The 25,031-nt window shown below is 47.5% G+C and overlaps 1 protein-coding gene across 1 annotated transcript; it reads right to left on the reverse strand.

Moving 5' to 3' along the window:
• Window positions 1–2,967: 2,967 nt before the first annotated feature.
• LOC138278715 (zinc finger protein 84-like) lies at window positions 2,968–4,507 on the reverse strand. The gene is made up of 2 exons (XM_069219293.1): window positions 3,894–4,507; window positions 2,968–3,818 (listed from the first exon to the last, which is right to left on the reverse strand). The coding sequence occupies exons 1-2, from the start codon at window positions 4,505–4,507 to the stop codon at window positions 2,984–2,986; spliced, it is 1,449 nt and encodes a 482-aa protein (XP_069075394.1). The 3' UTR covers window positions 2,968–2,983.
• Between the last annotated feature and the right edge of the window lie 20,524 nt (window positions 4,508–25,031).

Genomic DNA, 25,031 nt, shown 5'->3' on the forward strand with positions numbered 1-25,031 from the left:
GGCTTACATTTTTTGTGGGTGAGTGCAGGCCGACTCTCTCTAAACCCCTCTTTGCTCCTCCTTAAACATCCCCGACTTAGTAGTAAGTATGCCTCATTTTCCAGCCTCTCTTCTGGTCTCTCCTACATTTACTACCAAGTAGTAAACTTGCATGTGTGAGGATCTCCCCACAGAAAAGATAGGAGAGATGGAAGTTTATGTGTGAACTGCATTTAGTAGTAATAATGCCTCTGCTACAGTCCTTCTTACATTTACTACCAAGTAGTAAACTTGCATGTGTGAGGATCACCCTGCAGGAAGGTTGGGACAGATGTAGATGGAGATTTACACTCGTAGGTTTGAAAACTGCATTTTGTAGTACTTCAGCAGTACTATTGTAGTATTACTAAACTGATAAACCTGTCAGCCTCAGGGTGTTCTTCAATCACATTTTTTCCCCTTTGCTTTGCTTGAATTTGTTTTTGTTGCCACAGGACTCGTTGCAGTTTATTGCTGCTTTCCTGCTGGTGAAGGGGAGGAGGAGAAGGAAGAGGAGGAGGCTTGCTTGATGGATCCACAGCATTTTTCTCTGGCTCTGCCTCTATACAGTTTGACCAGCGGATTTTGCTACTGATGGGATTGGAGAAGGTAAGTCTGATGTTAGTTAAAGGACAATTCCTTCAACACACCAGGAAAATGGTGAAATGGGTGATAATCTGTCATAGGAGGTGGCAGTTGAAGTATCAAGGAGTGGGTTGTAGCATTGCTGGCCTTGAACTTCTCTAATGCTAAATCTGACAAGGCATCTCCTGTCAAACAGGAGGTCATGAGGCTGGCCTGGACATCAGGGGAGAAGGCAGAAGTGTGTAGCCAGGTGCTCATACGGATGGAGATAGAAGTACCCACAACTCAGACTAACAAATCAGCAGTGTCCAGTCCAGATTGTATTATATGGAATGATGCATTCTGACCATCCAGGACCACCGCTTAGAAGTGCACCCTCATTTTCTCTGGCACATGAGGCACAACCATCTGAGCCATATCCCATATGGCATGGTTGTAGCACGCTCACAGGCAGTATTTAAGAACTTCAATGCCATGCTTTCTGTTGAAAAAATAATTCTTCCCTAGGCATCAAGGCTCTTAAATTCTCTGTCTAAGGGAACTGTTTGGAAGCTCCCAGCCGAATGTCCAGATAAGAATGATGTCTGGATAACTAAGCTTTAGGGTGAGGGATGGGAAGCGAAAAATGGAGGGTCTCCTGTGGCAAAGAGCTAGTGGTGTGCCATGAGCTTGTTGACTGTTGGGACGCAGTTTGGCTCCTCTCAGGCTTCCAGCACTTGATCCAGTAGGGCATCATTGAAGGGCAGTAACGGCTCAGCAGTAGGCTCCACCAACAGGGCCTCTGTGAAAACATTAGTTTTAACTGCAATTATAGAAAGTTAAAGCTTTAGGACCTCAGCTGCCGTCTTTCCCACCAAACAGAAGGACATAATTTCCAATGCGGGCGGCCCAGATGTATGTCCAGTTCCATCTCTGGAGAGGTGTCTAATCTGCTTGCAGAAGGCAGGCCAGTAAACTATTACGCCTGGCCATTGCTACCCAAGATGTATAAATTCAAAGGGTCAGAATCTGAATAGGTCATGGATCTCATTTCTGTATCTTCCTACGATAGTCTTAGTGCTTCCCTGTGCGGTATGTACAGAGGCGCAACTTCAAGCAATGGTGGCAGAAGCAGGAGTGGTGTAGGGATCAGTAGTGGTGGGGCTGCCATGTAGGAGGATGAAGCAGATTGGAGTATCTAAGAGCTGGATCAAAGGATGGACAAGTCTCTGTTCATCCAGATGGGATGAAGCAAAACAGCGTGAGAGCCAAGGGCATAAACACAGGGAGAGTGTACAACACTTAGGGCCTGAAGGCATGCCAGATGACACCAATGCCCTTGCAAAGACTCCGTACATGGCATTAAGAAATGTTGCCGGATCAGAACCTGGAGCCTGGAACACAGGTGCAGGTTAAGAACTGCCAGGAGAAAGGGTCCCGGCACCGAAGGATCCAGGAAGTTCAAGGATGGATCCCATGGAGGTCGAAACAGTTCTGGGTCAGGTGCAGCGTAGTCACTAGAGTGGGGCAATTGGGAAATGGGTCAACTGCTTCAATGGCAACTAACTATGGTTCCAAGGTGAATTCCCTGGGGGAGTTTGAGGACGTCGAAATGACTTTTCTTTGGAAGGCTTCTTGTGCCTTCTCCTCTTCCCCCAAAAGAGTGGGTTGACGGTGCCCTGTAACGAGGTTGGAAGCTAGATCAGCTGTGCCTCTTGTCCCCTGGCCTGCCCATGAAGAGCCTCGCCTCATGGTCCTTGATGGCATTTGGGTGTTTGTTCTGGCAGTAGTCACGAGACTGGGAGTCGTGGTCCAAACCGAGTCACCAGAGGCAGATGAAGTGGGTATCAGTTATGAACATCTGTCCTTCACAATCCCTACAGTGTTTGACTCCAATCTCTTTGGAGGAGACATGGTACTGCACTTGTGGTAAAATTCCTGTGAAAACCTCAAGACTCTTTGAGAAAGCAATTGCTGGATTCGTACCAAAGATGCAGAAAAAAGGGAACAGATGTCTTAGCACTGGGATGAGCCCAATATAAGGCTTCAGTGATGTCACTGGATCCCTCCTCCGATGCTGATGCAAAGTCAGGGCGACCGCCCAGCAATATGCTAGCCTTGAAGAGTCTGGATCTAGACTGGTGCTTGAGTATTATTCTATGGGTAAGGAATTTGCAGGTAGACTTATCCATCAGAAGTGGTCTCTGTTTAGTAACAGGCGCTGAGACGATTGATTCTCATTGGTTCACAAAACCTTCAATATGAGAAATATATGTATTTTCTGATGTACTTGGAGGTGTGATAATCGTCTAAAGATCTTCGCACATTCATTTCTATGGTTTGGATCTTCCCATGTGTGTTTGCTGATGTATTTGGAAGTGTGATAACTAACTACATTGCTTCAAATGTTCACTGCATTTGTATGTTTTTCCCCTGTGTGTGTTTGATAATGTCTCACAAGGTATGCTGACCGACTAAAGCTCAGCCCACATTCACTACAATGGTATGGTTTTTCCCCAGTGTGTGTTCGCTGATGACATTGTAGGTTTGATAACTGACTAAAGGTCTTTGCACATTCATTGCAATGGTATGGTTTTTCCCCGGTGTGTTTTCGATGATGTCTTTGTAGACCTGATAACTGACAAAAGCTCTTCTTACATTCATTGCAGTAGTATAGTTTTTCCTTTGTGTGTATTTGCTGATCTCTTTGGAGTTGTGATAACCAACTAAAGCTTTTCACACATTCATTGCAGTGGTATGGTTTTTCCCCTGTGTGTGTTTGCTGATGTCTTTGGAGGTATGATAACTGACTAAATTGCTTCAAACATTCATTGCAACTGTATGTTTTTTCCCCTGTGTGTGTTTGATAATGTCTCTCAAGGTGTGTTGACCGACTAAAGCTGGTCCCACATTCACTGCAATGGTATGGTTTTTCCCCATTGTGTGTTCGCTGATGACACTGTAGGTTTGATAACTGACTAAAACTCTTCACACATTCACTACACTTGAATGGTTTTTCCCCAGTGTGTGTTTGCTGATGTATTTGTAGGTGTGATAATTGACAAAAACTCTTCCCACATACTTTGCACTTGAATGGTCTTTCTCCTGTGTGTGTTCGCTGATGAATCCTCAATGTTGAGTAACGACTAAAACTACTTCCACATTCGTAGAAATCATATGGCTTTTCCCCTGTGTGTGTTTGCTGATGTCTGTGTAGATCTGATAGCTGACAAAAGCTCTTCATACAGTCATTGCAATGGTATGGGTTTTTCCCTGTGTGTCTTTGCTGATGTCTTTGGAGGTGTGATAACCATCTAACACTTTTCACACATTCATTACAATTAAATGGTTTTTCCCCAGTGTGTGTTTGCTGATGTCTTTGTAGATCTGATAACCGACTAAAGCTCTTCGCACATTCATTGCACTTGAATTTGTTTTCTCCTGTGTGAGTTTGCTGATGATTGCTTAATCTTGAAGATTTGCTAAAACTACTTCCACATTCACTGCAATGGTATAGTTTTTCTCTTGTATGTGTTTGCTGATGTCTTTGGAGGTGTGATAACTGACTAAATTGCTTCACACATTCATTGCAATGGTATGGTTTTTCCCCAGTGTGTGCTTGATAATGTCTCTCAAGGTGTGATAACTTAGTAAAGCGCTTCCCACATTCACTGCATGTGAATGGCTTTTCTCCTCTGTGAGTTTGCCGGTTCTCTTTAAGGAGTGCTAAATGACTAAAGCTTTGCACACATTCAGTGCAATAGAATAGGTTTACTCCTTTGTGTGTTTGCTGTTCGTCCTTTGGTAGCGATGACAAGCTAAAGTTGTCCCTGTCTGTGTATGATTCTTCTTTCTTGCTTAGTGTCTCTTGGTCGGTGATATGTTTGTCCACTTCCCAGGACTCTGTTTCCTGAAGGGCCAACATGGATGATAAAGCACTTGTATTATTCTCACATTTCCTGGGTGAGCTGGTATGTAGGACATTTGATTTCCAATTTAAAAGTCAGTTGTGGCACACAACATATGCCCAGCATCTTTTCGAGTGATTTTGCCTCTTGACTAGATAACAGTTTTTTACGCTTGCGGGTAAAGATTATTTTTCCTTCTGGTCAGTACAAGGTAATATGTTGTAGATAACAGAACTCTTTTTTCCTTTATCCTTTAGTTGTTTGTCTCCATTCTGTTGTGCTATTCTCTTGTTGCTGCAGTTGGGCCAGAAAGAGTTTACAATACACCTAGAGCACTGAATGATGGTTCCTTATCTTTAGTCCGAGCCCTGTGGTAACCACATCATACTGATCCCAAAATCAAAGCTGGTGTTGGGCACCGGTCTATACAGGAGGTGGTTTGTCTTAATTTTGTAGAAGTCACTTCTTAGTCCTGTGGTGTAAAGGTGCACAGCTCAGACTCTTACATTCAATGAATAGCCCTTGACTGCTTCTTCCAGGATCTGTCCGTTTGTGTTCAGGTTCCTCTGTTGCCGACCGCACTGTAGACTGGTCCTCGTTATTTCTGACAGTTGTCTTGCAGAGTTGAAGTATTATCTTCATTATTTAACATCATTTTGTGATTTCAAGACCTTTTTCCTGTTAAATGTAAAGAGATTTAAAATAAAAAAATACAATTGTAATAGAATATGAATGCACAATACTTATCTGGTTGTAAACGACAACGCTCTTTTACCACCTTTGAAAACTCGCAAGGTATAGTTCACCGTACACGGATATTTAACTAAAAGTTATGTTAGAAAGTGAGCATTTTCTTCCTTAAACCATTCTGTGACTCTGCCTGTTTGTGGATTCCCTTTCTGGGTCAGTTTAACAGTTGGGCTGTTTGCACCTCTCTCTAGACAGTGACACAAAGGGAACTGGGGTGTAGCCTGCTTATCCTGATGAGCTATCTGTGCTAGGAGGGAGGGTAGGAGTGGGCACTCACACCTGAAAGGGCTGTGCCTGCCCTCACACAATGCAATCTCTAACCCCCTGGTGTGTGTCTGGGGCCTGGCCTGGGCAAGGCAGGATTTCACAAACAAGAGAGACTTTTCTTTGAAGTAAGCCTACTTCAAAGGGCAAAATGGTTATAAGAAGAGCACCCAAAACCACAGACTTTAGAACAGTTCTGGAAACCAAGAGGAACCTCTGCCTGGAGAAGAGCTGAAGAGCTGAGGAAGAAGAGCTGCCCTGCCTGTGACTGTGCTTTGTGGAGCTATCCTGCAGTTGCTGCTTCTGCCTGTGCAAAGGACAAAGACTGGACTTTGTGTGCCTTCCTTCTTGTGAAGAACTCTCCAATGGCTTGAAACTGAACTTGTCGCCTGTTGTTGAAGTCTCAGGGACAGGAAAGATTTCTCTCTGCCAGCACCTGTAGAATCTGCTGAGAATCCTACCCTGCCATTGGTGCCCATCCAGTTCCTGGGACCCTGAAAGGAGAAGCTGGCAGAACAAGAATAAGAAATCCACGCACAGACCGCCATGCAGGGAAAACATCGACGCAATTCCGAGACGCGGCTGAAAAATTGACGCGCGCGGCTGGAGAAACGACGCGCAGCATCGCAGACAGAGGCTGGTGAGATCGCAACCCGCGCTGCGTGGTTTTCGAATCATCGTGCGGCAGGATTTCTGACACAAATTTAGCTGGGCGTGTAAAAACAACACATAGCCTACCCGGACCTGAGAGTGCTGTTTGGATCAACGCATCGCTCTCCTGCGGAGAGAAGAACAACACACGCCGACCCGACCGAAGGAGAAACGATGCACGGTCTCGCTCGTGAGTGATATCAACGCATCGCAAGCCCCTTCTAACGCACACTCACCTGTGCTGGATTATTTTTGACGCACCCAGGTACATTTCCATGCTAACAGCGTTAGTGTTGTGTTTAAAATCACATGAAGACTCTTTTTGGTTTTTAATTAATAACTTGACTTGTGTATTGTGGATTTTTGTTGTTTTAGTCTTGTTTTGTATAGATAAATATTTTCTATTTTTCTAAACCTGTGTTGTGTCATTTTATAGTGTTTTCATTGAATTACTGTGTGTGTTGGTACAAATACTTTACATCTAGCACTCTGAAGTTAAGCCTACTGCTCGTGCCAATCTACCAAGGGGGTCAGCTGGGGTTAGCTGAGGGTGATTCTCTTTTACCCTGACGAGAGTGAGGGTCCTTGCTTGGACAGGGGGTAACCTGACTGCCAACAAAAGGCCCCATTTCTAACAAACCCCCCAACCGCAACCTGATCTGACAAAGATACCTGACACCCAAGGAGACCCCTGCACCCGCAGCCCCCTGGCCTTGGGGAATCTGACCAATGGTCCAGCAACGTCCAGCCTTTGGTTTTCCGGAACCTACCCCCTGGACCCATCCTACAGCATCTTTTGTGACCACCAGGATCCCCCCTATTGAAAAGCATTGGGCATCCAGCTCTGTGTTTACACCCTTCACCCAGCTGCCCCTGAGCCGCTGACGGTGTGTGTGTGTGTGGTGTGAACCTGTGGCATCCCTGTGCTGGCCTAAACCCACCAGGCCTGTGTCCTGGAACATCGAGTACTTACCTGCAACCTGCTTTCTACCAAACAACCCCAGTCCTCATAGGATTCCATTGAAAACCCGATGCCGTATTTGACCTCTGCACCCAGCCGGACCCCATATTGCTGGTGGTGCACTTTTGGGGTCAGCCTAAACTTTGGCCTGTGGACATCCTAACCCCCGAAGAGTGGAATCGTAAGTCATGTACTTACCTGCTAACCGTCCTAACACTCTCCCCAGGACTATATTGACTCCTATGAAAAATTGCACTGTGTCAACTTTTGAAATAGAAAAGTGTTACTTACTTGTAAACTGCTTCATCTGCAAAAAACAAACAAACTATATTTGCTACATATGCTTAATATCTATTGACAACTGTACTGACCTGCAACAAAGACTTTCTGGTTCTCGAAATAAAGTAACAAAATATATTTTTTGCTATACATAACAACTGGCCTTGAGTTAGTCATTAAGTGTGTGCCTCATTTCTTGACTGTGTGTGTGTACAACAAATGCTTTGCACTACCCTATGATAAGCATAACTTCTCGACCACACTACTGTGAGAAAGTAGCCTCTTTCTAGCCTTATTACCCCCACTTTTGGCCTGTTTGTGAGTGTATGTCAGGGTGTTTTCACTGTCTCACTGGGATCCTGCTAGCCAGGGCCCAGTGCTCATAGTGAAAACCCTATGTTTTCAGTATGTTTGTTATGTGTCACTGGGACCCTGCTAGTCAGGACCCCAGTGCTCATAAGTTTGTGACCTATATGTATGTGTTCCCTGTGTGATGCCTAACTGTCTCACTGAGGCTCTGTTATCCAGAACCTCAGTGGTTATGCTCTCTCATTCCTTTCCAAATTGTCACTAACAGGCTAGTGACCAATTTCACCAATTTACATTGGCATACTGGAACACCCTTATAATTCCCTAGTATATGGTACTGAGGTACCCAGGGTATTGGGGTTCCAGGAGATCCCTATGGGCTGCAGCATTTCTTTTGCCACCCATAGGGAGCTCTGACAATTCTTACACAGGCCTGCCACTGCAGCCTGAGTGAAATAATGCATACATTATTTCACAGCCATTTTCACTGCACTTAAGTAACTTATAAGTCACCTATATGTCTAACCTTTACTTAGTAAAGGTTGGGTGCTAAGTTACTTAGTGTGTGGGCACCCTGGCACTAGCCTAGGTGCTCCCACATAGTTCAGGGCAAATTCCCCGGACTTTGTGAGTGCGGGGACACCATCACACGCGTGCACTACACATAGGTCAATACCTATGTGTAGCTTCACAATGGTAACTCCGAATATGGCCATGTAAAATGTGTAAGATCATGGAATTGCCCCCTCTATGCCATCCTGGCATTGTTGGCATTGTTGGCACAATCCCATGATCCCACGGGTCTATAGCACAGACCCGGGTACTGCCAAACTGCATTTTCAGGGGTTTCACTGCAGCTGCAGCTGCTGCCAACCCCTCAGACAGGTTTCTGCCCTCCTGGGGTCCAGCCAGGCTTGGCCCAGGAAGGCAGAACAAAGGACTTCCTCAGAGAGAGGGTGTTACACCCTCTCCCTTTGGAAAAAGGTGTTAAGGCCGGGGAGAAGTAGCCTCCCCCAGCCTCTGGAAATGCTTTCATGGGCACAGATGGTGACCATTTCTGCATAAGCCAGTCTACACCGGTTCAGGGACCCCCCAGCCCTGCTCTGGCGTGAAACTGGACAAAGGAAAGGGGAGTGACCACTCCCCTGACTTGCACCTCCCCTGGGAGGTGCCCAGAGTTCCTCCAGTGTGCTCCAGACCTCTGCCATCTTGGAAACAGAGGTGCAGCTGGCACACTGGACTGCTCTGAGTGGCCAGGGCCAGCAGGTGACGTCAGAGACTCCTTCTGATAGGCTCCTTCAGGTGTTGCTAGCCTATCCTCTCTCCTAAGTAGCCAAACCCTCTTTTCTGGCTATTTAGGGTCTCTGCTTTGGGGAATACGAATGCAAGAGCTCATCAGAGTTCCTCTGCATCTCTCTATTCACCTTCTGCCAATGAATCGACTGCTGACCGCACTGGAAGCCTGCAAAACTGCAACAAAGTAGCTAAGACGACTACTGCAACTCCGTAACGCTGATCCTGCCGCCTTCTCGACTGTTTTCTTGGTGGTGCATGCTGTGGGGGTAGTCTGCCTCCTCTCTGCACTAGAAGCTCCGAAGAAATCTCCAGTGGGTCGACGGAATCTTCCCCCTGCAACCGCAGGCACCAAAGAACTGTATCACTGGTCCTCTGGGTCTCCTCTCAGCACGACGAGCGAGGTCCCTTGAACTCAGCAACTCTGTCCAAGTGAGTCCCACGGTCCAGTGACTCTTCAGTCCAAGTTTGGTGGAGGTAAGTCCTTGCCTACCCACGCCAGACTCCATTGCTGAGAACCGCGTGTTTTGCAGCTACTCTGGCTCCTGTGCACTTTTCCAGGATTTCCTTTGTGCACAGCCAAGCCTGGCTCCACGGCACTCTAACCTGCATTGCACGACCTCCTGAGTTGTCCTCGGGCGGCGTGGGACTCTCTTGTGCAACTTCGGGTGAGCACCATTTCACTCCACTTCGTAGTGGCTGTTCCGGCACTTCTCCGGGTGCTGCTTGCTTCTGAGTGGGCTCCTTGTCTTGCTGGACGCCCCCTCTGTCTCCTCACGCAATTGGTGACATCCTGGTCCCTCCTGGGCCACAGCAGCATCCAAAATCCCTAACCGCGACCCTTGCAGCTAGCAAAGCTTGTTTGCGGTCTTTCTGCAGGAAAACACTTTTGAACGACTCTCCATGACGTGGGACATCCATCCTCCAAAGGGGATGTTTCTAGCCCTTGTCGTTCTTGCAGAATCCTTAGCTTCTACCATCCGGTGGCAGCTTCTTTTCACCCAGAGCTGGCATTTCCTGGGCATCTGCCCACTCCCGACTTGATCGTGACTTTTGGACTTGGTCCCCTTGTTCCACAGGTACTCTTCTCTGGAAATCCATCGTTGTTGCATTGCTGGTGTTGGTCTTTCCTACAGAATTCCCCTATCACGACTTCCGTGCTCTTTGGGGAACTTCAGTGCACTTTGCACTCACTTTTCAGGTTCTTGGGGTGGGCTATTTTTCTAATCCTCACTGTTTTCTCACAGTCCCAGCGACCCTCTACAAGGTCACATAGGTTTGGGGTCCATTCATGGTTCGCATTCCACTTCTAGAGTTTATGGTTTGTGTTGCCCCTATCCCTATGTGCCCCCATTGCATTCTATTGTGACTATACATTGTTTGCACTGTTTTCTATTGCTATTACTGCATATTTTGGTATTGTGTACATATATCTTGTGTATATTTGTTATCCTCATACTAAGGGTACTCACTGTGATACTTTGGCATATTGTCATAAAAATAAAGTACCTTTATTTTTAGTATATCTGTGTATTGTGTTTTCTTATGATATTGTGCAACTGACACTAGTGGTACTGTAGGAGCTTCACTCGTCTCCTAGTTCAGCCTAAGCTGCTCTGCTAAGCTACCTTTTCTATCAGCCTAAGCTGCTAGACACCCCTCTACACTAATAAGGGATACCTGGGCCTGGTGCAAGGTGTAAGTACCCCTTGGTACTCACTACAAGCCAGTCCAGCCTCCTACACCTGGCGCGAAACTGGACAAAGGAAAGGGGAGAGACCACTCCCCTGACCTGCACCTCCCAGGGGAGGTGCCCAGAGCTCCTCCAGCGTGCCCCAGACCTCTGCCATCTTGGATTCAGAGGTGTGCTGGCACACTGGACTGCTCTGAGTGGCCCGGGCCAGCAGGTGACGTCGGAGACTCCTTCTGATAGGCTCTTACCTGTCTTACTAGCCTATCCTCCTTTCTAGGTGCCAAACCTCCTTTTCTGGCTATTTAGGGTCTCTGCTTTGGGGAATTCTTCAGATACCGAATGCAAGAGCTCACCAGAGTTCCTCTGCATTTCCCTCTTCACCTTCTGCCAAAGGATCGGCCGCTGACTGCTCAGGACGCCTGCAAAACCGCAACAAAGTATCAAAGACGACTACTGCAACCTTGTATCGCTTCATCCTGCCGGCTTTCTCGCCTCTTTCCTGGTGGTGCATGCTCTGGGGGTAGCCTGCCTCTGTAGGAGGCTGGACTGGCTTGTAGTGAGTACCAAGGGGTACTTGCACCTTGCACCAGGCCCAGTTATCCCTTATTAGTGTATAGGGTGTCTAGCAGCTTAGGCTGATAGATAATGGTAGCTTAGCAGAGCAGCTTAGGCTGAACTAGGAGACGTGTGAAGCTACTACAGTACCACAAGTGTCACTTGCACAATATCATAAGAAAACACAATACACAGATATACTAAAAATAAAGGTACTTTATTTTTATGACAATATGCCAAAGTATCTCAGTGAGTACCCTCAGTATGAGGATAGCAATTATACACAAGTTATATGTACACAATACCAAAAATATGCAGTATAGTCTTAGAAAACAGTGCAAACAATGTATAGTTACAATAGGATGCAATGGGGACACATAGGGATAGGGGCAGCACAAACCATATACTCCAAAAGTGGAATGTGAACCACGAATGGAACCCAAACCTATGTGACCTTGTAGAGGGTCGCTGGGACTATTAGAAAATAGTGAGAGTTAGAAAAATAGCCCTCCCCAAGACCCTGAAAAGTGAGTGCAAAGTGCACTGAAGTTCCCCAAAAGACAAAGAGTCGTGATAGAGGAATAATGCAGGAAAGACACCAACCAACAATGCAACAACTGTGGATTTCCAATCTAGGGTACCTGTGGAACAAGGGGACCAAGTCCAAAAGTCACAAGCAAGTCGGAGATGGGCAGATGCCCAGGAAATGCCAGCTGCGGGTGCAAAGAAGCTTCTACTGGACAGAAGAAGCTGTGGTTTCTGCTGGAACGAAAAGGGCTAGAGACTTTCCCATTGGTGGACGGATCCCTCTTGCCGTGGAGAGTCGTGCAGAAGTATTTTCCCGCCGAAAGAACGCCAACAAGCCTTGCTAGTTGCAAATCATGCAGTTAGCGTTTTTGGACGCTGCTGAGGCTCAGGAGGGACCAGGAGGTCGCAAATTGGACCAGGAGAGAGAGAGGACGTCGAGCAAGACAAGGAACCCTCTCTGAAGCAGGTAGCACCCGGAGAAGTGCCAGAAACAGGCACTACAAGGATGCATGAAACAGTGCTTGCCGAAGTTGCACAAAGGAGTCCCACGTCACCGGAGACCAACTTAGAAAGTCATGCAATGCAGGTTAGAGTGCCGTAGACCCAGGCTTGGCTGTGCACAAAGGATTTCCGCCAGAAGTGCACAGGGGCCGGAGTAGCTGCAAAAGTCGCAGTTCCCAGCAATGCAGCCCAGCGAGGTGAGGCAAGGTCTTACCTCCACCAAACTTGGACTGAAGAGTCACTGGACTAAGGGGGTCACTTGGACAGAGTTGCTGGATTCGAGGGACCTCGCTCGTCGTGCTGAGAGGAGACCCAAGGGACCGGTAATGCAGCTTTTTGGTGCCTGCGGTTGCAGGGGGAAGATTCCGTCGACCCACGGGAGATTTCTTCAGAGCTTCTGGTGCAGAGAGGAGGCAGACTACCCCCACAGCATGCACAAGCAGGAAAACAGTCGAGAAGGCGGCAGGATCAGCGTTACAGAGTTGCAGTAGTCGTCTTAGCTACTTTGTTGCAGTTTTGCAGGCTTCCAGCGTGGTCAGCAGTCGATTCCTTATCAGAAGGTGAAGAGAGAGATGCAGAGGAACTCTGATGAGCTCTTGCATTCGTTATCTAAAGTTTCCCCAGAGACAGAGACCCTAAATAGCCAGAAAAGAGGGTTTGGCTACTTAGGAGAGAGGATAGGCTACTAACACCTGAAGGAGCCTATCAGAAGGAGTCTCTGACGTCACCTGGTGGCACTGGCCACTCAGAGCAGTCCAGTGTGCTGGCAGCACCTCTGTTTCCAAGATGGCAGAGGTCTGGAGCACACTGGAGGAGCTCTGGACACCTCCCAGGGGAGGTGCAGGTCAGGGAAGTGGTCACTCCCCTTTCCTTTGTCCAGTTTCGCGCCAGAGCAGGGGCTAAGGGGTCCCTGAACCGGTGTAGACTGGCTTATGCAGAATTGGGCACATCTGTGCCCAAGAAAGCATTTCCAGAGGCTGGGGGAGGCTACTCCTCCCCTGCCTTCACACCATTTTCCAAAGGGAGAGGGTGTAACACCCTCTCTCAGAGGAAGTCCTTTGTTCTGCCATCCTGGGACAGGCCTGGCTTGACCCCAGGGGGGCAGAAACCTGTCTGAGGGGTTGGCAGCAGCAGCAGCTGCAGTGAAACCCCAGGAAAGGCAGTTTGGCAGTACCAGGGTCTGTGCTACAGACCACTGGGATCATGGAATTGTACCAATAATGCCAGGATGGCATAGAGGGGGCAATTCCATGATCTTAGACATGTTACATGGCCATATTCGGAGTTACCATTGTGAAGCTACATGTAGGTAGTGACCTATATGTAGTGCACGCGTGTAATGGTGTCTCCGCACTCACAAAGTTCAGGGAATTGGCCCTGAACAATGTGGGGGCACCTTGGCTAGTGCCAGGGTGCCCTCACACTAAGTAACTTTGCACCTAACCTTTACCAGGTAAAGGTTAGACATATAGGTGACTTATAAGTTACTTAAGTGCAGTGTAAAATGGCTGTGAAATAACGTGGACGTTATTTCACTCAGGCTGCAGTGGCAGGCCTGTGTAAGAATTGTCAGAGCTCCCTATGGGTGGCAAAAGAAATGCTGCAGCCCATAGGGATCTCCTGGAACCCCAATACCCTGGGTACCTCAGTACCATATACTAGGGAATTATAAGGGTGTTCCAATAGCCAATGTAAATTGGTAAAATTGGTCACTAGCCTGTTAGTGACAATTTGTACAGAGAGAGCATAACCACTGAGGTTCTGGTTAGCAGAGCCTCAGTGAGACAGTTAGGCACCACACAGGGAACACATACATATAGACCACAAACTTATGAGCACTGGGGTCCTGACTAGCAGGGTCCCAGTGACACATAACAAACATACTGAAAACATAGGGTTTTCACTATGAGCACTGGGCCCTGGCTAGCAGGATCCCAGTGAGACAGTGAAAACACCCTGACATACACTCACAAACAGGCCAAAACAAGGCTAGAAAGAGGCTACTTTCTCACACAACCCCCCCCCAAACGAAGGACAATAAGGCTAACCTTGGCCAGTTGAGACTTTATTGTCTAAGTGGTGATAAGTAGAGAGTAGCTCTGCAATAGACTGGTTACTCCCTTTATCATCCATGTAGGAGGCTGGACTGGCTTGTAGTGAGTACCAAGGGGTACTTGCACCTTGCACCAGGCCCAGTTATCCCTTATTAGTGTATAGGGTGTCTAGAAGCTTAGGCTGATAGATAATGGTAGCTTAGCAGAGCAGCTTAGGCTGAACTAGGAGACGTGTGAAGCTACTACAGTACCACTTAGTGTCATATGCACAATATCATAAGAAAACACAATACACAGTTATACTAAAAATAAAGGTACTTTATTTTTATGACAATATGCCAAAGTATCTTAGAGTGTACCCTCAGTGAGAGGATAGGAAATATACACAAGATATATATACACAATAGCAAAAATATGCAGTATAGTCTTAGAAAACAGTGCAAACAATGTATAGTTACAATAGGATGCAATGGGGAAACATAGGGATAGGGGCAACACAAACCATATACTCCAAAAGTGGAATGCGAACCACGAATGGACCCCAAACCTATGTGACCTTGTAGAGGGTCGCTGGGACTATTAGAAAATAGTGAGAGTTAGAAAAATAACCCTCCCCAAGACCCTGAAAAGTGAGTGCAAAGTGCACTAAAGTTCCCCTAAGGACAAAGTAGTCGTGTTAGAGGAATAATGCAGGAAAGACACAAACCAGCAATGCAACAACTGTGGATTTCCAATCTAGGGTACCTGTGGAACAAAGGGACCAAGTCCAAAAGTCACAAGCAAGTCGGAGATGGGCAGATGCCCAGGAAATGCCAGCTGCGGGTACAAAGAAGCTTCGACTGGAGAGAAGAAGCTGAGGTTTCTGCAGGAACGAAATAGGCTAGAGACTTTCCCTTTGGTAGAAGGATCCCCCTCGCCTTGGAGAGTCGTGCAAAAGTGTTTTCCCGCCGGAAGGACACCAACAAGCCTTGCTAGTCGCAAATCATGCGTTTTGCGTTTTTGGACGCTACTGGGGCCCAGGAGGGACCAGGAGGTCGCAAATTGGACCTGACGAGAGAGGGGACGTCGAGCAAGGCAAGGAGCCCAAACTGAAGCAGGTAGCATCCGGAGAAGTGCCAGAAACAGGCACTACGAGGATGCGTGAAATGGTGCTCGCTGAAGTTGCACAAAGGAGTCCCACGTTGCCGGAGACCAACTTAGAAAGTCGTGCAATGCAGGTTAGAGTGCCGTGGATCTAGGCTTGGCTGTGCACAAAGGATTTCCGCCGGAAGTGCACAGGGGCCGGAGTAGCTGCAAAGTCGCGGTTCCCAGCAATGCAGCCCAGCGAGGTGAGGCAAGGACTTACCTCCACCAAACTTGGGCTGAAGAGTCACTGGACTGTGTGGGTCACTTGGACAGAGTTGCTGGATTCGAGGGACCTCGCTCGTCGTGCTGAGAGGAGACCCAAGGGACCGGTAATGCAGCTTTTTGGTGCCTGCGGTTGCAGGGGGAAGATTCCGTCGACCCACGGGAGATTTCTTCGGAGCTTCTGGTGCAGAGAGGAGGCAGACTACCCCCACAGCATGCACAAGCAGGAAAACAGTCGAGAAGGCGGCAGGATCAGCGTTACAGAGTTGCAGTAGTCGTCTTTGCTACTATGTTGCAGGTTTGCAGGCTTCCAGCGCGGTCAGCAGTCGATTCCTTATCAGAAGGTGAAGAGAGAGATGCAGAGGAACTCTGATGAGCTCTTGCATTCGTTATCTAAAGTTTCCCCAGAGACAGAGACCCTAAATAGCCAGAAAAGAGGGTTTGGCTACCTAGGAGAGAGGATAGGCTACTAACACCTGAAGGAGCCTATCAGCAGGAGTCTCTGACGTCACCTGGTGGCACTGGCCACTCAGAGCAGTCCAGAGTGCCAGCAGCACCTCTGTTTCCAAGATGGCAGAGGTCTGGAGCACACTGGAGGCGCTCTGGACACCTCCCAGGGGAGGTGCAGGTCAGGGGAGTGGTCACTCCCCTTTCCTTTGTCCAGTTTCGCGCCAGAGCAGGGGCTAAGGGGTCCCTGAACCGGTGTAGACTGGCTTATGCAGAATTGGGCACCTCTGTGCCCAACAAAGCATTTCCAGAGGCTGGGGGAGGCTACTCCTCCCCTGCCTTCACACCATTTTCCAAAGGGAGAGGGTGTCACACCCTCTCTCAGAGGAAGTTCTTTGTTCTGCCATCCTGGGCCAGGCCTGGCTGGACCCCAGGAGGGCAGATGCCTGTCTGAGGGGTTGGCAGCAGCAGCAGCTGCAGTGAAACCCCAGGAAGGGCAGTCTGGCAGTACCAGGGTCTGTGCTACAGACCACTGGGATAATGGGATTGTGCCAACCATGCCAGGATGGCATAGAGGGGGCAATTCCATGATCATAGACATGTTACATGGCCATATTCGGAGTTACCATTGTGAAGCTACATATAGGTAGTGACCTATATGTAGTGCACGCGTGTAATGGTGTCCCCGCACTCACAAAGTTCAGGGAATTGGCTCTGAACAATGTGGGGGCACCTTGGCTAGTGCCAGGGTGCCCTCACACTAAGTAACTTTGCACCCAACCTTTACCAGGTAAAGGTTAGACATATAGGTGACTTATAAGTTACTTAAGTGCAGTGTAAAATGGCTGTGAAATAACGTGGACGTTATTTCACTCAGGCTGCAGTGGCAGGCCTGTGTAAGAATTGTCAGAGCTCCCTATGGGTGGCAAAAGAAATGCTGCAGCCCATAGGGATCTCCTGGAACCCCAAAACCCTGGGTACCTCAGTACCATATACTAGGGAATTATAAGGGTGTTCCAGTAAGCCAATGTGAATTGGTAAAAATGGTCACTAGCCTGTTAGTGACAATTTGGAAAGAAATGAGAGAGCATAACCACTGAGGTTCTGATTAGCAGAGCCTCAGTGAGACAGTTAGTCACTACACAGGTAACACATTCAGGCACACTTATGAGCACTGGGGCCCTGGGTTACCAGGGTCCCAGTGACACATACAACTAAAACAACATATATACAGTGAAAAATGGGGGTAACATGCCAGGCAAGATGGTACTTTCCTACACAACCCCCCCCCAAACGAAGGACAATAAGACTAGCCATGACCTGATGAGTCTTCATTGTCTAAGTGGAAATATCTGGAGAGTCCATCTGCATTGGAGTGGCTACTCCCAGGTCTATGTTCCACTGTATAGTCCATTCCCTGTAGGGATATGGACCACCTCAACAATTTAGGATTTTCACCTTTCATTTGTTTTAGCCAAAGTAGAGGTTTGTGGTCTGTCTGAACAATGAAGTGAGTGCCAAACAGGTATGGCCTCAACTTCTTCAGAGCCCAGACCACAGCAAAGGCCTCCCTCTCAATGGCAGACCAACGCTTTTCTCTAGGGGTCAACCTCCTACTAATAAAAGCAACAGGTTGATCCTGGCCCTCAGAATTAAGTTGTGATAGGACTGCCACTACTCCTAATTCAGATGCATCAGTTTGGACATAGAATTTTTTAGAGTAACAAGGGCTTTTCAGGACAGGTGCAGAGCACATGGCCTGCTTCAGCTCCTCAAAAGCTTTCTGACAGTTTGCTGTCCATAATACCTTTTTAGGCATTTTCTTGGATGTGAGGTCATTAAGAGGGGCTGCAATGGAGCCATAGTTCTTAATGAACCTCCTGTAATACCCAGTGAGGCCTAGGAAGGCTCTCACCTGAGTCTGAGTGGTAGGGGGAACCCAATCAATAATAGTTTGGATTTTCCCCTGAAGTGGTGCAATCTGTTCCCCACCAACAAGGTGTCCCAGATAAACCACCTTACCCTGCCCTATCTGGCACTTTGAAGCCTTGATAGTGAGGCCTGCCTTTTGCAGGGCCTCCAAAACTTTCCATAGGTGGACCAGGTGATCATCCCAGCTGGTGCTAAAGACAGCTATATCGTCCAAATATGCTGCACTGAAAGCTTCCAGCCCTTGCAGGACTGTGTTCACCAACCTCTGAAAAGTGGCAGGTGCATTTTTCAAACCAAAAGGCATTACAGTAAACTGGTAATGTCCTCCAATGGTAGAAAATGCAGTCTTAGGTTTAGCATCTTCTGATAATTTGATCTGCCAATACCCTGCAGTCAAATCAAAAGTGCTTAGATACTTGGCAGATGCCAGTGTATCTATAAGCTCATCTGCCCTGGGTATAGGGTGAGCATCAGTTTTGGTTACCAAGTTGAGACCTCTATAGTATACATAAAAGCGCATTTCCTTCTTTCCATCTTTAGAATTGGGTTTTGGTACCAGTACCACAGGAGAAGCCCATGGACTGTCAGAGTGCTCAACCACTCCTAGTTCCAACATTTTCTGAACTTCTTGCTTTATGCAGTCCCTGACATGGTCAGGCTGCCTATAGATCTTACTTTTGACAGGTAAACTGTCTCCAGTATCTATAGTGTGCTCACACCAAGAAGTGGTGCCTGGCACAGTAGAGAAGAGTTCTGAAAATTGTCCTAGGAGATTTATGCAATTGTCTTTCTGCTCAGCAGTAAGACAATCAGCCAAAACGACACCTTCCACAAGAGCATCTTGATCTGTGGAAGAGAAGAGATCAGGTAGAGGATCACTGTCTTCTTCCTGTCCCTCATCTGTTGCCATGAGCAGGGTGAGATCAGCCCTTTCATAGTAGGGTTTCAGGCGGTTGACATGGAGCACCCTAAGGGGACTCCTGGCAGTGCCTAAGTCAACCAAGTAGGTGACTTCACCCTTCTTTTCAACAATTGTGTGGGGCCCACTCCATTTATCTTGGAGTGCTCTTGGGGCCACAGGCTTCAAGACCCACACTTTCTGCCCTGGTTGGTACTGAACCAAAACAGCCTTCTGATCATGCCATTGCTTCTGGAGCTCTTGGCTGGCCTGAAGGTTTTTACTGGCCTTTTTCATGTACTCAGCCATCCTTGATCTGAGGCCAAGTACATAATCCACAATATCCTGCTTAGGAGCTTTTAAAGGTTGTTCCCAACCCTCCTTTACAAGTGTGAGTGGACCCCTAACATGGTGTCCAAAAAGAAGTTCAAAGGGGCTGAAGCCCACTCCTTTTTGGGGTACCTCCCTGTAGGCAAAAAGGAGGCATGGTAGAAGGATATCCCATCTCCTGTGGAGTTTTTCAGGGAGACCCATAATCATGCCTTTGAGAGTTTTATTAAATCTCTCCACCAGTCCATTTGTTTGTGGATGATAGGGTGTTGTGAACTTGTACGTTACACCACACTCCTTCCACATGGCCTTTAAGTATGCAGACATGAAATTGCTTCCCCTGTCTGATACTACTTCCTTTGGGAAGCCCACCCTGGAAAATATTCCCAGGAGGGCCTTTGCCACTGCAGGAGCTGTAGTGGTCCTTAAAGGAATTGCTTCAGGATATCTTGTGGCATGGTCCACTACCACTAAGATAAACATATTGCCTGAAGCAGTAGGAGGGTCAAGGGGGCCAACTATGTCAACCCCTACCCTTTCAAAGGGAACCCCAACCACAGGCAGTGGAATAAGGGGTGCCTTTGGGGTGCCACCTGTCTTTCCACTGGCTTGACAGGTTTCACAGGACTTACAAAATTCCTTTGTGTCCTCAGACATCCTAGGCCAATGAAACAGGGGAACAAGCCTGTCCCAAGTTTTCATTTGTCCTAGGTGCCCAGCTAAGGGAATGTCATGTGCCAGTGTTAGGAGGAACTTTCTGTACTCCTGAGGAATCACTAATCTCCTGGCAGCTCCAGGTTTAGGATCCCTATGCTCAGTGTACAAGAGGTTGTCCTCCCAGTAAACTCTGTGAGAGTCACTGACATCCCCATTAGCCTGTTTGACAGCTTGCTGTCTGAGACTGTAGGCCTGGACCTCAACACCATTTATTAGGGTTAGTTGCTTGTACTTCTCCAAGTTATGGGGGCAAGCAACCAAAGTGGCTAAATCAATAGCCCCTTCAGAGACTAAAGTAGCCTCTGTGGTCTCCCTAATTAGACCAACCCCAACTAAATTACCAAAAGTGAGCCCAGCTACTCCCTTGGATTGGCTATTAGTAGGTTTGCTCCCACCACCACTGCTATTAGTAGGGACACTAGGTGTAGCAGTAGGGGTTGTAGTGGTAGGAGCTGTGGTGCCTTTCTTTGGACAACTGGGATCTGTTGTCCAATGGCCTTTTATTTTACATAAATAGCACCATGGTTTCTTTTCCTTGTTCTGATTAAAGGAGGATTTGGACCCACCACCCCCACCAGAGTGTTTTTGTGGGCCTGATGAAGACTCATTTTTAGATTTGTCCCCACCCTTGTCAGAAGACTTACTATCCTTCTTTTTGTTGCCATCTATGTCACCCCCTGTATGAACTTTTCTGTTCACTCTTGTTCTGACCCATTTGTCTGCCTTCTTTCCCAATTCTTGGGGAGAGGTCAGATCAGAGTCCACCAAGTACTGGTGCAACAAATCAGACACACAATTATTAAGAATATGCTCTCTCAGGATCAAGTTATACAGGTTGTCATAATCAGTAACTTTACTGCCATGTAACCACCCCTCCAAGGCCTTCACTGCCTGGTCAATGAAATCAACCCAGTCTTGTGAAGACTCCTTTTTGGTCTCTCTGAACTTTATCCTGTACTGTTCAGTGGTTAAGCCATAACCATCCAGGAGTGCATTCTTAAGAACTTGGAAATTATTAGCATCATTTTCTTTCACAGTAAGGAGCCTATCCCTACCTTTTCCACTAAATGATAGCCATAGGATAGCAGCCCACTGCCTTTGAGGGACATCCTGTACAGCACAGGCCCTCTCAAGTGCAGCAAACCACTTGTTAATGTCATCCCCCTCCTTATAAGGGGGAACTATCTTGTGCAGATTCCTGGAATCATGCTCTTTTACAGGATGACTATGGGGAATACTGCTGCTGCCACCATGGGTATCTAAACCCAATTTCTGTCTTTCTTTCTCTAGTTCAAAAGACTGTCTATCCAAATCCAGCTGTTGCTTTTTAAGCTTCAGTCTGGTTTGTTCCACCCTCAACTTGTTGAGTTCCCTTTCTAACATTCTGTCATCAGGGTTGGTGGGAGGGACATTCTTAGACACAGAAGAATGAACAGAAGGAGACCTGTCCCTTACAGAAGCCACCCTAACAGCTTGGCTAACAGAAACATCACTACCAGTGTGGTGAGAATAAATGCTTTTGCTATGATGTGAGACAACACTATTTGTATGGTGTGGCTCTTCATCATTACCAACTATGCTAGACTGTCTAGTAATGGGCAGGCTAGGAAGTTTCTTTCCTGAATCTTTTCCTGGGGTAGTCCCTGGATCAGATTGGGAACCATTTGCTACTTTTTCAACAGATGTGGCCCCTATGGCCTTATCTTGTTCTCTAAGCATATTAAGCAACAATTCCAAGGAAGGATTCTTCCCTACACTCAAACCTCTCTCTATGCAGAGACTCCTTGCTCCTTTCCAGCTAAGGTGATCATATGCAATCTTAGACAGGTCAACATTTTGGCCTGTGCCAGACATTTTTAGAGAGAATTAAAGTGATAGAAAAAGAGAAAAAAGATTTCAGAACTTTTTAGAAAGACAGAAAAAAACTTTTAAAACTTTTTAGAACTTTTTAGAAAGTTTAGATGTACTTTTCAGCACTTAGAAAAGAGTGAAAAGAGGAAATGCAAAACTTTTTAGCACTGTGTACACACACTGAACTTGTTTTGTATATTTTTCTCTTATGAAAAGTACAATGACAAGAGTGGTAAGTAGTCTCAAAGCACTTATCCCACCACTGCACAACCAATGTAGGAGGCTGGACTGGCTTGTAGTGAGTACCAAGGGGTACTTGCACCTTGCACCAGGCCCAGTTATCCCTTATTAGTGTATAGGGTGTCTAGCAGCTTAGGCTGATAGATAATGGTAGCTTAGCAGAGCAGCTTAGGCTGAACTAGGAGACGTGCGAAGCTACTACAGTACCACAAGTGTCACTTGCACAATATCATAAGAAAACACAATACACAGTTATACTAAAAATAAAGGTACTTTATTTTTATGACAATATGCCAAAGTATCTTAGAGTGTACCCTCAGTGAGAGGATAGCAAATATACACAAGTTATATGTACACAATACCAAAAATATGCAGTATAGTCTTAGAAAACAGTGCAAACAATGTATGGTTACAATAGGATGCAATGGGGACACATAGGGATAGGGGCAACACAAACCATATACTCCAAAAGTGGAATGTGAACCACGAATGGACCCCAAACCTATGTGACCTTGTAGAGGGTCGCTGGGACTATTAGAAAATAGTGAGAGTTAGAAAATTAGCCCTCCCCAAGATCCTGAAAAGTGAGTGCAAAGTGCACTGAAGTTCCCCAAAAGACAAAGAAGTCGTGATAGAGGAATAATGCAGGAAAGACACAAACCAACAATGCAACAACTGTGGATTTCCAATCTAGGGTACCTGTGGAACAAGGGGACCAAGTCCAAAAGTCACAAGCAAGTCGGAGATGGGCATATGCCCAGGAAATGCCATCTGCGGGTGCAAAGAAGCTTCTACTGGACAGAAGAAGCTGCGGTGTCTGCAGGAACGAAAAGGGCTAGAGACTTCTTCTTTGGTGGGCTGATTCCACTTGCCGTGGAAAGTTGTGCAGAAGTGTTTTCCCGCCAAAAGAACGCCAACAAGCCTTGCTAGCTGCAAATCGTGCGGTTAGAGTTTTCGGACGCTGCTGAGGCTCAGGAGGGACCAGGAGGTCGCAAATTGGACCAGGAGAGAGAGGGAACGTCGCGCAAGACAAGGAGCCCTCACTGAAGCAGGTAACACCCAGAGAAGTGCCAGAAACAGGCACTACAAGGATACGTGAAACGGTGCTCGCCGAAGTTGCACAAAGGAGTCCCACGTCGCCGGAGACCAACTTAGAAAGTCGTGCAATGCAGGTTAGAGTGCCGTGGACCCAGGCTTGGCTGTGCACGAAGGATTTCCGCCGGAAGTGCACAGGGGCCGGAGTAGCTGCAAAAGTCGCAGTTCCCAGCAATGCAGCCCAGCGAGGTGAGGCAAGGACTTACCTCCACTAAACTTGGACTGAAGAGCCACTGGACTATGGGAGTCACTTGGACAGAGTTGCTGGATTCGAGGGACCTCGCTCGTCGTGCTGAGAGGAGACCCAAGGGACCGGTAAAGCAGCTTTTTGGTGCCTGCGGTTGCAGGGGGAAGATTCCGTTGACCCATGGGAGATTTCTTCGGAGCTTCTGGTGCAGAGAGGAGGCAGACTACCCCCACAGCATGCACAAGCAGGAAAACAGTCGAGAAGGCGGCAGGATCAGCGTTACAGAGTTGCAGTAGTCGTCTTTGCTACTATGTTGTAGTTTTGCAGGCTTCCAGCGCGGTCAGCAGTCGATTCCTTGGCAGAAGGTGAAGAGAGAGATGCAGAGGAACTCTGATGAGCTCTTGCATTCGTTATCTAAAGTTTCCCCAGAGACAGAGACCCTAAATAGCCAGAAAAGAGGGTTTGGCTACCTAGGAGAGAGGATAGGCTACTAACACCTGAAGGAGCCTATCAGAAGGAGTCTCTGACGTCACCTGGTGGCACTGGCCACTCAGAGCAGTCCAGTGTGCTGGCAGCACCTCTGTTTCCAAGATGGCAGAGGTCTGGAGCACACTGGAGGAGCTCTGGACACCTCCCAGGGGAGGTGCAGGTCAGGGGAGAGGTCACACCCCTTTCCTTTGTCCAGTTTCGCGCCAGAGCAGGGCTAATGGGTCCCCTGAACCGGTGTAGACTGGCTTATGCAGAATTGGGCACATCTGTGCCCATGAAAGCATTTCCAGAGGCTGGGGGAGGCTACTCCTCCCCTGCCTTCACACCATTTTCCAAAGGGAGAGGGTGTAACCCCCTCTCTCAGAGGAAGTCCTTTGTTTTGCCATCCTGGGACAAGCCTGGCTTGACCCCAGGGGGGCAGAAACCTGTCTGAGGGGTTGGCAGCAGCAGCAGCTGCAGTGAAACCCCAGGAAAGGCAGTTTGGCAGTACCAGGGTCTGTGCTACAGACCACTGGGATCATGGAATTGTGCCAACAATGCCAGGATGGCATAGAGGGGGCAACTCCATGATCTTAGACATGTTACATGGCCATATTCGGAGTTACCATTGTGAAGCTACATATAGGTAGTGACCTATATGTAGTGCACGCGTGTAATGGTGTCCCCGCACTCACAAAGTCCGGGGAATTGGCCCTGAACAATGTGGGGGCACCTTGGCTAGTGCCAGGGTGCCCTCACACTAAGTAACTTTGCACCTAACCTTTACCAGGTAAAGGTTAGACATATAGGTGACTTATAAGTTACATAAGTGCAGTGAAAATGGCTGTGAAATAATGTGTGCATTATTTCACTCAGGCTGCAGTGGCAGGCCTGTGTAAGAATTGTCAGAGCTCCCTATGGGTGGCAAAAGAAATGCTGCAGCCCATAGGGATCTCCTGGAACCCCAATACCCTGGGTACCTCAGTACCATATACTAGGGAATTATAAGGGTGTTCCAGTAAGCCAATGTAAATTGGTAAAATTGGTCACTAGCCTGTTAGTGACAATTTGTAAAGAGAGAGCATAACCACTGAGGTTCTGGTTAGCAGAGCCTCAGTGAGACAGTTAGGCACCACACAGGGAACACATACATATAGGCCACAAACTTATGAGCACTGGGGTCCTGACTAG

This window comes from Pleurodeles waltl, unplaced genomic scaffold, assembly GCF_031143425.1.
Source record: "Pleurodeles waltl isolate 20211129_DDA unplaced genomic scaffold, aPleWal1.hap1.20221129 scaffold_54, whole genome shotgun sequence".
Taxonomy (NCBI): domain Eukaryota; kingdom Metazoa; phylum Chordata; class Amphibia; order Caudata; family Salamandridae; genus Pleurodeles; species Pleurodeles waltl.